Genomic DNA, 13041 nt, shown 5'->3' on the forward strand with positions numbered 1-13041 from the left:
ACTTTAACAGTCTCGGGCTCCAAACTCAGTTGCACCTGTCTGGAGGATTTGGCTATCATGACTCAGGTGTTTGTAGGTTTATTTGCAAACCTTTTCAACAGCTCAGCACTGAATCCTTTGTCAGCTCTATCTCCACTGTTACTTTGATAAGAAGCTGTAATCACGAGTATGTAGTGAATTTAATCTCAGTATTACACTATCACACAGCTGGTGATTAGTTGGATCAGATTATGCGCTCAAGTTTATTACAAAAGTTCTTGAGGACAAACTCTCTCATTTGCATGTATACTGATATGTAGCCATGATTAAATCATATGATTTTACCAAACTATATAAGAAAACACTTCAGAGTGATCAAACTTCATCAAGTCTGGTTACACTGCTTGTTTTTAGGCAATATATAATATATGAGAACTTTGGCTTACTTTATTATATTAAAAAAAATAATTTTTATTTCTCAACGTTATGTATCAAAAAAGTATTGTTTGGGTGTTGGTGCCAAAACTGTTGATCATATAAAGAGTTGACGCCCTGTTATCTTACAGATATATCTGGACTAGCAGACAATTGAATCACATGACTCATCACTTCTGCCAAGCTGGAGATATTTCTCTATGGGAAATGGTGTTCATTAAAGGCAGCTAAAAACAGGAACAGTGATATACAGATATAGAACAATACTAGATTTTTCTAACACCTTCCTTATCTTATGTTGAGTGAGATACAAGATACTGCTAATTATGTTATTCGCCGAGGATGCAACTTGTATTATTACATCAATGGGATTTTGAATGAGATTTTCTTACTTCTGGAACAAAAGTTATGGTATCATTATGATGAAAATTGTCTAATGTTAGCCAGCCCTAAAAACTGCTGCTTGAATCGAGAAACTCCATGAACGTCTCACACTGTGTGAAATTTCCTTTTCCTTGATATTTTAGTATGTAAACCAAATCATCATCGAAATATATCTATGTCCATATCTAGACACACACATGACGGCTATCAAAGCCTGTTAGGAAACAAAAGGATCTAAAGAGAAATTAATTAAGCCTAACTAGGCTAGTACACACGTACATTGTAACACACAAACTTGAGTCATGATCACCACATTCACATCATCTTCAACTCTTGCATAGCAAGGGCGACTGATGTCTTAATTTTTGCATTACTATACAACCACAGGCGTTATGCACAACTCTATGACTTGCTCATTTTCGCTTTCAACATCCACACACCTTCGCCTTAGGGGTTGTCTAGAGAAACTCTAAGGGAAGAAATTCACAGCCTCTGTGAAAGGGTGTGACATGTTTATCTCGTCTACTAGTTTAACTCATTTCAGAACACTGCATCAGATTTGTCTTTTATGTCTGGTTATAGACCTGTCAAGTGAAATGGATAGCTTTTTAACCTACCTCTAGACCTTTTTTTTAATTTTTAAATTTAATTTTCTTTATTTAATTTTAATTGTTGCAGTCACATTCTAAAAAAAGACTCAAGTATGTATCGTCACACCTAAACACTTAAACAAGGAGACCACAAACACAAACTGAACCTTTTCTAGTCCTTCAGTTTCATCAGAATGTTTGAATAGGCGGTACTTTCCCTGCTCCCTCAGCGCATGAAGCTTTTCAAGTGCTGTACAGCTCAAATTCCAGCAAGTCACAGGCCTGGAAATTCAAAAGCACTGTGACATAATTCACATCTGTCATTTTAGCTTGACGTGCCTAAGTCTAGAATGATCTCATTCTCTTACCAAATAGTATTTTCACTGATAAGCTGTACAGTGCTGTATCTGTATCTACACCATATGTAGAACTGGGTGGTATGTCGACTCTTTATGGTAAATTGATATATTTTCAAATGACATACAGGATGAGACAGTCCCATTTATATCAATATAGTCTGATGTTGCTTTAAGAAAAACAGTGGTTCAGTCATTTGAAAATGGTTTGGTTTTCTAAAATCAGATGAGCAACAGAACCGTCTCATCTGTAGCAAAGACCACAAACTTCCACCATTTACAACAGCGCCATGCACTGCAATAGTAAGACCATTCTCAGAGATAGGCCTAATTTTATATCATACAGGCTATTTTGTATCATTTTTCATTAACACGTTGATATACAGTATTGTACAGCTGTATATTTTCCCATGCCCCAACTATATATACAGAATATAGGGCCTTCCCCTGAATGTCCCAGGTGTGTATGTTTGCTCATTCGTGAACAAACTGAGTCAGCAGGTCATGAGGACCACACAAAAAAACATGGGACTTTATATCTTCTGGAGCAAGAGAAATTTAAATCTGAAAAACTTTGAATGATACTGCAAGTGAAAGCCAGCAGGATTTTCTCGATACCAATTGCAGTTGAGTTTCAGTAACTGAAACATCAACATGGTTGTCATGAGGTCAAAGATGTGGTGTATCAGTAATCCCACAGTGGTGGTGACACGTTTCTGAATCAGATCACTGAAGTCATTTAACCTCCTAAACCACTGAGGCAACGTTAGATCATTTGATGCAGAGCTACTAACCAGAGGTTGAGAATATATCTTCAACACTGACTTTATTCATTGCAATAGCTGTTTTATATGTACTACTTAGCTCTGCTAGCAGCACAGCTCTGTGTTTGGCAACGTCACTGAGTCAAACGTTCCATCGGTTCAGTCTACCACTTTGGTCCACGCTGAAATATCTCAACTATTGAATGGTTTGCCATGAAATGACTTGACAAGAAGTTCTATGGCTCAGAAAAGTAAGGAATGTCTAACTTTGGCTACACAATGAGTAGATGATAGAAATAAAATCCACTATCATGATATTTGTAATTTTAAATTGCAATAACAACATGAATCATGACATTGTACATTTTCGGAAAAATGTATTACAAAACTGTTTATGTAGAAAATGACTAGTTAGGAATGTGTGTTGTTTGGCTAATCCAGTAGATACCTGAAGAATCATGGCACTTCACCACACAGATGCAAACACTATTCAAAATTAAATACTACCATTTAGCAGTCCTGCTCACTGACAGTTACTTAAATGATTCACTGATAATCAAATACTTTAAATATGCTATTCAGATATGTTTTAAGACATTAAGAAATTACTCTTGTAGGCTTCTGGAGGTTTCAAGTTTCTACATCACATCTGTATAAGTCATATGCTGGATCACAAATGGCTTCAAACTAACTATGATGTAACCAAATCATGCCCATACCTGTACGCCTGGAACTGAGATTTATGTTGAAACTTAAAGAAACTTTTCCCTTGACAGATTAATGAGAAAACAGGCATCTAGTCATTCTGCAAAGTGAAGCTCAATTATCACAGTAATGCAGCAACAAGCTTTTTGACTGGAGGGGGGTTTTAAATAAGGTAAACATATTGCGGCTGAATTGTGGCAAGACACACCGGGTTCCCAGAAACACAAGTACAATGAGATGATAGTGTTTGTGGATGTGTAGACAGGCAATGTACCTCCACACACCTTAACCATAACAACTTAATGAGATGATAACATGCCAGGGTTATACTGTCAGCTTGTTGTAGAGGTCCTCTGCACTTATATATCCACATCAGGTTAAGGGTTAATAAAATAAAGCAGGCATGTCACGATAACTACTTTTGTTGGACGATATATTGCCCTAGAAATAATCGCGATAAACGATATTATTGTCATTTGAAGATCATTTTATACCACTGATGTAATGATAATACAATAGCATAATAATGCAAGGGTGGGGGATGGCATTGGAGAGTGGGACAGGAATCAGTGATTTGATGCACTCTCACATAAAGCAATAATACTACACCCAGTCAAGCTCAGTGAGAGAAACATAATCACACCAACTATGCAATTAATTGTGCAGCTTGTTGTAAATCATGTGACCTACAGGTTTGTTATGTTCCCATGTCAATAAACAAGTGCCATTCACCTCTCTCACCTGTGTGCACAGCTACAGTATGTCTGCGGCTGTATAAGACAAATACACTCAGATCCAGACCTGCTCTAACACAATATCAGTCTGATCAAGCCACATGTGATTCTAGCTACCTAGGAAATGAGTCACACCCCACAGGGCAGTTGTTTTTTTAATTTAAGCATCAGTTATTATGCAATGCTTGCCTCCCAACATATCACAACATCAATCAGTGATGGTTGACCTGCTGACATAGTAACACCTGAGTCACAGGCTAGAGATGCCAACAAATTGGTTTGGACACGGAACACAGTCTGCATCTAAATACATACTTGAAGAAACGTTAAAGAGAGAGCTGGAGTTATCTGGAATAAATAAAGCACTGGAAAATTCTCTGTCATTATTATAACTTGCTTGAGGTTAACCCGTTTCTTTTTGAACCTTAAATTTATCCGGGGAAGAGTGACTCAGTGTGGGTATTTACTGCTTCACAGTACCACGGATCTCTGCGCTCCCACCACAGAGCTGCCTGATACAAGCACAGTCCTGCACTGTTGTGATAAGTTATGAAGGACACCCTAAAAATGGAGTCAGTTTGCGTCTCACATTCACTTTCCATAGTTTCCCTCATAGAGAAGATACAAAAGGAAACATAGGAGGCAACAACCTCTCCCACACTGCCTCCCAACTCTGTATCCGTTTACCTCTCTCTACAAATTTCAAACTCCAGCACAAAAAAACCCAAAAACGGATGCATGACTAAACGAGCTCAGCCAACAGCTCAATGCCACAGTGGTTAGCCAGAGGGGTAAAACAGTCGCTCAGAAACACATTTACACACGCACAGACACACAGACACACACACACACACACACACACACACACACACACACACACACACACATATCATTGCGTCCATCACTTCTGTCAGCTCGCAAGATGTGATGAACTAGTTTATGGAATGAGGTCTGAGTGAGGGGCTGCCAGGGGCCCCTACAGGAGTTTCTATGGGCCTCATAAGCTTAACGGATACATATATATGAGAATGTATTTGTTTTGGTGTGTTTTGCACTAGTGTCACCCAGCCTGCAGAGTAAATTATTAAAGTCATAGATTACATTTAATAACAATATATTTTCTATATTTTTGGTGGTTTATTTATGTACAGCTACTGTGATCATAAAATGTATCATAATCACATTTACAATTATTTAATGATTAAATTCATGGGCTTTTTAAGTACTGAGTCTTAACTTTAGGACAGCTTGAATGACTTAAAATAATCAAACAAGTGAAATGAATGATCTTACAGCTGGCTGCTGAAGCTGTCCAGTTCATCAGTGAAGAAGACCTCTGCTCCTTCTGCTTCTTCTTTACGTTTCGATTTCTTCCGTTTGAGCTTGAAGGGCAGCAGCCGCCTCCCCTTCTTTTCTTTCGGGGAGATGGCTGAAACATCACCGGGCAGTGTGGCGTTGTCTCCCGGGTTGAAGGAACCGAGGTTCGCAGGTAAAGTCGCCACTCCATCTTTGAAGGAGCCCCCCGATTTCAGCCCCTTGTTCTCTTTGTCCGTAGATTTGATCTTAAACAGGTTCTTTACTTTGAGCGAGTTGGACTTGCTCATGATGTCTGGAGGTGTGAGCAGGAGGATCAGACCATGAGGAGAGCTGTCCTACTTATAGCAGTGGATGCAAGCAGTGGGACAACCTGCAGAGCGGGTTGCTACTGTGGGTTGGACGCCAACACACCCGCTGTGAGGCGCTCCAGCCCCGCAGCACAGGTACAGGTGCAACTTCCCCTAACTTTCATAATAAAATCCATTCAGGTTATTTTATTGTATTTATTCATACTTTTGTTGATATATTCTTCTAAATATTCTTCTAAAATTGCATTATACATCATATATATTGTATATATACAATCATTGTATTTACTTAGCAACTGTATTTACTTAGCAACTATTATTTATATATGTATTTATTTTGCCGAGTTAAGATCTAAATGTGTTTCAAAGCTTTCTCTACACTTATTAAAAATGAAGAATGTCGAAAATAGCATGTTGGATGAGAGTCATTAATTTGGAGCAGGTAGAAAAAAATCTATTTTTATATTGAATTCAAAAATACTGCAATCAGTGTAAATAACATGTGACTTTTATTGTATAATGTAAGGTTGCAGCTAGATAATTTTCATTATTCAAGTATCTATACAGAGAAGATACAGCAGGATTGATTACTTTTGTCCAAGGTGATGAATACAAATAGCATATTTTGATCTGACCAACAGTCCAAAACCCAAAGATTTCCATTTCACTCTCATATATCACAAAGACAAATACTCAGATTTGAGGAGCTGAAGCTTGACATGTAGGCTTAATGAATTACTGAAGCTATTAATCCATTGTCAAAATATTTGATAATTCATTTTCTGTTGATGGACTTATCAATTATTTGATTAGTAGTTTCAACTTTAGTATAGTACTGCTAAAATTCCTAGGTAATCTAATTATGTAATCCAGTTATTCAATCAGAACTGACAGGACTGACCCTCTTCTACTACCTCAATGATAACACATTTAGGCAATAATGTCTTCTTTGTTCAATCAATCAATCAATCTTTATTTGTATAGCGCCAAATCACAACAAAGTTATCTCAAAGCACTTTACACATAGAGCAGGTTCTAAACCAAACTCTTCAGGTCTTTCAAGAGACCCAACATTCCCACATGAGCAACAGTGGCAAGAAAAAAACTCCCTTTTAACAGGAAGAAACCTCAGGCAGAACCAGACTCAGAGTGGGCGGCCATCTGCCTCGACCGGTTGGGGTTGAGAGGAGAGAAAGGAAGGATAGAGGAGAGAGAGAAAGGAAGGATAGAGGAGAGGAGCACAATGAAAATCAACAATGAAGCTAGAAGGTCCGGGACTGGAATCCGTCATCCGGACGTCTACAGGCCCAGATTACCTGTGAGACGAGAAAGCACAGACAACCCCGGAGGAGAAGTTTAGGTTATTGAATGCATTAATAGTACATGAATGTCTAAGCCTATAGCAGCATAAGCTAAGAGCTCAAAGAGCCCTAACGATAAGCTTTATCAAAAAGGAAAGTTTTAAGCCTTCTCTTAAATGTAGGGAGGGTGTCTGCCCCCCGGACCAAATCTGGAAGATGGTTCCACAGGAGACGAGCCTGATAACTGAAGGCTCTGCCTCCTGTTCTACTTTTAGAGATACTAGGAACCACAAGTAAACCTGCATGCTGGCAGCGCAGTGTTCTAGTAGGTACATAAGGTACTATCAGCTCTTTAAGATATGATGGAGCCTGATCATTAAGAGCTTTGAAGGTGAGGAGAAGGATTTTGAATTCTATTCTGAATTTTACGGGAAGCCAATGCAGTGAAGCCAAGATGGGAGAGTCTTTAGAGACTTGTTAGGACAGCCTGATAATAATGAATTACAGTAGTCCAGCCTAGAAGTAACAAATGCATGGACTAGTTTTTCAGCTTTTTGTTAAATTATAAGTTTCACAATGTGTGGGTCCAGCTTACAGGATCTGCTCCGGCTGTTTTGTGTGGGAGAAGGTGAAATTAATTTTAACAACAATATAGGCCATCTTACCATGTTGCAATTTATTGAGCATGTATGTTAATAGACTTGATTCCCACACATTTCATTGCAGTATTCAAGTGTTCCCGATTTAAATGCTTTTATTCTGAAGGCAAACATCTTCTTCGCACCTTCCTGCTTGGAACAGCTCACACGCCTCCCGAATCCATCAACACAACCTTCTCAATTCAGGCCCACCTTCTGGTAAACCATTTGCCCTTTAATTTAGTCTCACCTTCTTGCAAACCTTCATTTGTCTTTTAGCTACCTCTTTACACTCTGTGAAATGATACAGCTTTCACCTTCTGCATGTGTGTAGGTGTGTGTAGGTGTGTGTGTCTGTTTGTCTCCAAAGTTACTGTAAGTGAACTTCATAACAATAAAAGCTGCCCTACATTGCATTCTGTGGTGTCACTTGTTGAAACTTATGATAAATTAGGGTTTGATTTTACAAATAAAGTACCTTCCCACCTTCCCGATGTCATAAAGCTTATGTGCACTTTAAACATAAAAAACTTCTCCCACAGAGGCACCTTAACTCAGTTTGAAATTACATTATATGTATTTACAGCATACCACATATAGCTCATATCATGAAGCTTGATGTGAGGCCTAAAATGTGGCTGGTTACATACCTTCACTACATCACCATCAATAACATCTTCAAAATAGGGTATCACATCTACAATCTAGGTAAAGTGTCTTCAGTCTCAAAGCCCAACAATTTTCAAATATCTACTGATGTAACAGCTCCATCTGCTGGTCATCTTGGGAAAAGTAGCCTCAGTAAGCTATCAATGGAGCAAACCCTCAAAGCCTACTAATTTGAATATTGACAAAGAAAACACAACGTTTTTTTAAACCAAAAAATAAAAGGAAGAATGATCTAAGAGGACAAATTAAAACAAAACTGACCAGGATAAGGAGAGTGAATTAATTTGACTCTGATGAAGACATAGTAACTCAAACTGTTGCAAGTCAATTAGTGTGCTCCAGTTTTAAAATTTTAGTTCTCGGAAAAACAAGCTGAGATTTGAGGTCTTGATATGTGTGTGGGACGTTTCTTGATGTTACCTTGATGAAATACAAAGTGTGACTTATGTAGGTTAGAAAACCGATCAGATATCAGTGGTGATATGAAAGAAATATGCTGACAGAAATACAGTCAGCATATAGTGGCTGGCAACAACAAAAAACAACTCATCCTCTTTGTAAAGTGGTTGAGATGGTGCGGTCGGAAACCCCCATATGTATGCTAAATGACAAAATGCAGAAAAATCAGATGAGATGGATCTTTAAGAAGAAAAAAAGGGTGGGCAGCAGACACAGAGTTTGAGATCAAAAAGCAGGAAGACCAGATAAACAACATACAGTAGCAGCAGCCTGTGACATCGTAACTGAATCTTCTTCCTTTCAGGTACTTTTGAAGCGTACAGTATTTGTGATGTATACCTCCCACACGGAACTCTTTCTGCATAAAATGCTGTGAGATAGGTGAAGTTCTACTACCAAGGACTAATCTTTTTTTAAACCTTCCTTTGACTTGGCAGCACACATCAGATTCACAGGATAAAGAACTTAACTGAGTGAGAATCAACATTCTGAAGGTATGTTCTGAACAGAAAATATAATTTTTCCAAAAATGTTCAGTCTGGTTAATACACAATGTATTTTGATGACTCTTTGTGTATTATTGATTTGGTAGCATCTAAACGTGGCAATTAAACTGTTATATTCTTTAACACAGTGCATGTGCAGATTTAAAGCTCCAAATTGATTTAAAGCTTTAAAAGGCTTCATATTAACACATTAAAATCATACAGACAGAACACCTTTACAGAACTTACAGTTCTGTAAAATAATATTTGTGGAGCTCTTGAAGTTCTCAAAAATGTGTTTCTATATACAGGCAGCCTCTGACCTGTCCTTTTCCCGTTTTATTGCTGTATCTTCCCCAAGAGCACAATCTAATACCTTCCTCATTGACCGGCACTACTGTACAATACTATATATAATCTCTTTATGCTAATATATGAGAAGTGAAAGAGCTGAAACAAAAGATATAATTACACCACATTTGTTCCTTACCCCAGGTTTTTTGAAGAAGTAACTTCATCAAGCAACAGGTTTCTCACATGCTACTATTTGTACACATGATATGTTTATTAAAGCTTAATATTCATGAAGTAAAACTGAAAAATCACATGAGGAGGTACTCACTGGCATTGCCATTGGGTCTCCTGGTGTTTACTGACCTTAATACATCTCGGTAACCTTTCTACACTGTTCTTTGTTTTCACTCTAGATTTCAGATTTCTCGCTGATTGCGATCAAATCAGTTTCTAAGATCAACCAAGCACAGAGTGCAACCATGCAGCCTACCTATGCGTGCATTTACTGACTAACGTGGCAGAAATGGGGTCATTGACAACCAGAGGAAGAGCTGAACTAGAACACCTTTTTTTATACATTATACAGAAAGAATGCTGAGACGTGAGTTGTACCTAGTCCATGTGGGGTGCAGCTTTTGTGACAGAGGAATCAGTTTTGCCTACTGGGTTATTGTTTAGTCAGGACTTTATGGTCATTTCCATCTAAGGCCACATCAGTGGTTAACAGTGTTTGACTTATGAGTTATAGAATAAAAACATTATCTAACCATGAGTTACAGTTAATAAACTTTTTATATTGTAAGCCTTATTAAAATGTTGCATCTCTTTCTGTAATTTTTCCATTCAAATATCTGCTGTTTGGTCTTTTTTTATTCAGATTTTTAAAAATGGAATCGACTCCAAACTATGACTTCAGTACAGACAGCTACAGTGCAGAAGATTACACAGATGAAGAACTATGCAACCTTGACCCTAACCCCACAGAGGTCATGACCCAAAGTTACATCCACTCCATCATCTGTGCCTTTGGCCTGATTGGTAACGCCCTTGTAATCGTCACTTACATATTCTATAAGAGAACCAAGACGATGACGGATGTCTATCTCTTCAATGTGGCAGTAGCCGATCAGATCTTTGTGGTAGCCCTGCCATTTATCATATACAACGAGCAGCACAATTGGTTAATGGGCGTAGTGGCTTGCAAGATTCTGAGATCTGCCTACAGTGTCAACCTCTACAGTGGTATGCTCCTGCTGGCCTGCATCAGCGGCGACCGGTATATTGCTATAGTTCAGGCAAGACGCACCTTTGGGACTCGCTCAAGATCCCTCATCTACAGCCGCATCATCTGCTCAGCTGTCTGGTTGTTTGCGGTGGCTCTAACGTTGCCTACACTCATCTACACTGAGCGCTTTGAAGAGAGCAGTCTGGGAGCTGATACTGTGACTGCGATGTGTCAGATGTCTTTCAGCAAGAATGAGACAGCAAAGCTCGTGAAAGTAATGGTCCCAAGCCTTCAAATGGCCATTGGCTTCCTGCTGCCTCTTGTGATAATGGTGTTCTGCTACTCCAGTATCATGTACACCTTGCTGAGAACACAGAGCAACCAGAGGCACAAGGCTGTCCGTGTTGTTATGGCGGTTGTCGTGGTATTCATCATGTGCCACCTACCCTACAACGTGACCCTGCTGAGCCACACTATGTCTCTTTTTAAGGAGAGGGGCTGCGCCGTAGAACAGATGAAACTGCGAGTTCTGTCTTTTTCCAGGAGCATAGCCTACCTCCACTGCTGTCTGAATCCCATCCTCTACGCCTTCATAGGGGTGAAGTTCAGGAGCCACTTCTGCCAAATCATAAAGGACCTGTGGTGCTTTGGGAAGAAGCACATCTACTCCTCTCGCTCGTCACGTGCAACATCTGATTTCTGTGTCTCAGCCTTCAAGTCTTCAGATGGCTCAAACAACATGTCATCATTCAGTGCGTGACACTTCAGTGGTAGCTTACCTTAATGAAGATGGACGTAAGTAGAGATGAATGTACCTGTGTAAAAAGTGCTATAAAAATAACGTGTGCTGAGAAACCATTATCAAGTTACCTTTACTGAAATACAATATTATTAAATCTAATTTTCTCATTTTCTTGCTTAGTGCCTATGAATGTAATATGTATGATTTAAAACAGAATGACACCAATAGACGTGATTAAAAGTGAAATACACAAAGGGTATTTCGACAATTATGTAGGGCATACTCACAAGAGACAGATTATTTTTTTAAAGAAAGAAGGTAAAAATCAAAGCAGCAGAGGCTGAGATATCCTGACTTCAAACTCCATAAATATATTTCCTATAATGGAAGCATATTTTTGTTAGTGCCTTCTTGCCTGGAAACCACTTATTTCAAAGTTAATGACCCTGTTAGCAATGCATACTCTCTGAAAAAAGCCTGAACTTTGGCTTAGCCCGAACACATTTTATAGTAGGACCATGACATTTACGTGTGAGTGGAAGTCAGTGGAGTTCCCCTTTAAAAAAGCAGAAAAAAATATTATTACTTAAAAAGCTTCTCAGTTTCTGTGACTAAACTGTACAGGCTGTATAATCTCATATAGTCCATCAGACTTTCACAGCGGAGATTTGATTTGTCATAGCTGGAAAAGAACAGGTGTAACTAGTAATATCAATGTTGGCCCTAGTCCATTGAAAAAGCCCAGTAAACCATGTCAGTGTGCAATACCACAGTTTTCCATTACAACAAGTTAAAATATCTGCTGTAAGAAACATTTACATGTTAGAAACTAATCTCACACTCTACATACTATGACATCGAATGAAGCATTGGATGATTATTAAAGTTAAAAACCCAAAGACCCAAAGTTACATCTTATGTCATTGTCCCCATTTACCAAAAGTGCCCAAGCAAAGACGGAATCAAGGCCCTGTTATGTTAGTAAGATCAACTAGGAAGCAATTGTAGAAGTCTTATTTAATGCAGTTAGTTAAAGTGCCCAAATGTCTACTCTGCTGATGTCACAATTTACCTCTTTAATTTGAACAAATTACGACCTGTAAATATGTCAATTATGTATTATCCAATCAGGTTACAAATTTTACACAGAAATTGTTTTTTTTGTTGTTGTTCTTGCTCTTGTGTATACTACTCCATCGGATGAATCAATCTTCTACAGTCTATAGTGGGCAAAAAACAACATGTCTGCACATCCTTATTGATACACAGCATCATAAACTGTGAAAAAAAAAGATCCCAAGATTGGTTGATTAGGATCCAAACTCGTACGGCTGGTTTTGTTCATTTGTTTCTACCTAAACTATTATAATTGGTATAACTGATGTACCACACATTTTCATTCTTGTAAATGACTTGTACCAATGTCTTCATAACATTAGCCTAGTTCTTGATGTGGAGTGAGACTTATCTTACCTTATACTGTAGTATATGAATATGATGACAACATATATGTAGCTTCATAAAGTGCTTTATAATTCTAATCTTACTGGACTGTCACAGTCATCTCTATATTTCTACCCTATTCATGTTCTTGTATCATTTACAGTGTGTAATAAAATTTAATAAAACTGTGTCTCATAAAGTGCATTCTTACAC

The 13041-nt window shown here is 38.3% G+C and overlaps 1 protein-coding gene across 1 annotated transcript; it reads left to right on the forward strand.

Annotated features, from left to right (window-relative positions):
- Positions 1-10305: 10305 nt before the first annotated feature.
- ccr6b (chemokine (C-C motif) receptor 6b) lies at positions 10306-11403 on the forward strand. Its single transcript, XM_053335861.1, has one exon. The coding sequence runs from the start codon at positions 10306-10308 to the stop codon at positions 11401-11403; it is 1098 nt and encodes a 365-aa protein (XP_053191836.1).
- The last annotated feature ends 1638 nt before the right edge of the window (positions 11404-13041 follow it).

Source organism: Scomber japonicus, chromosome 16 (assembly GCF_027409825.1).
Source record: "Scomber japonicus isolate fScoJap1 chromosome 16, fScoJap1.pri, whole genome shotgun sequence".
In the NCBI taxonomy this organism is placed as follows: domain Eukaryota; kingdom Metazoa; phylum Chordata; class Actinopteri; order Scombriformes; family Scombridae; genus Scomber; species Scomber japonicus.

Coding starts and splice junctions, on each gene's coding strand:
- ccr6b (XM_053335861.1), top strand. CDS start 10,306: ATGGAATCGACTCCAAACTATGACTTCAGTACAGACAGCTACAGTGCA.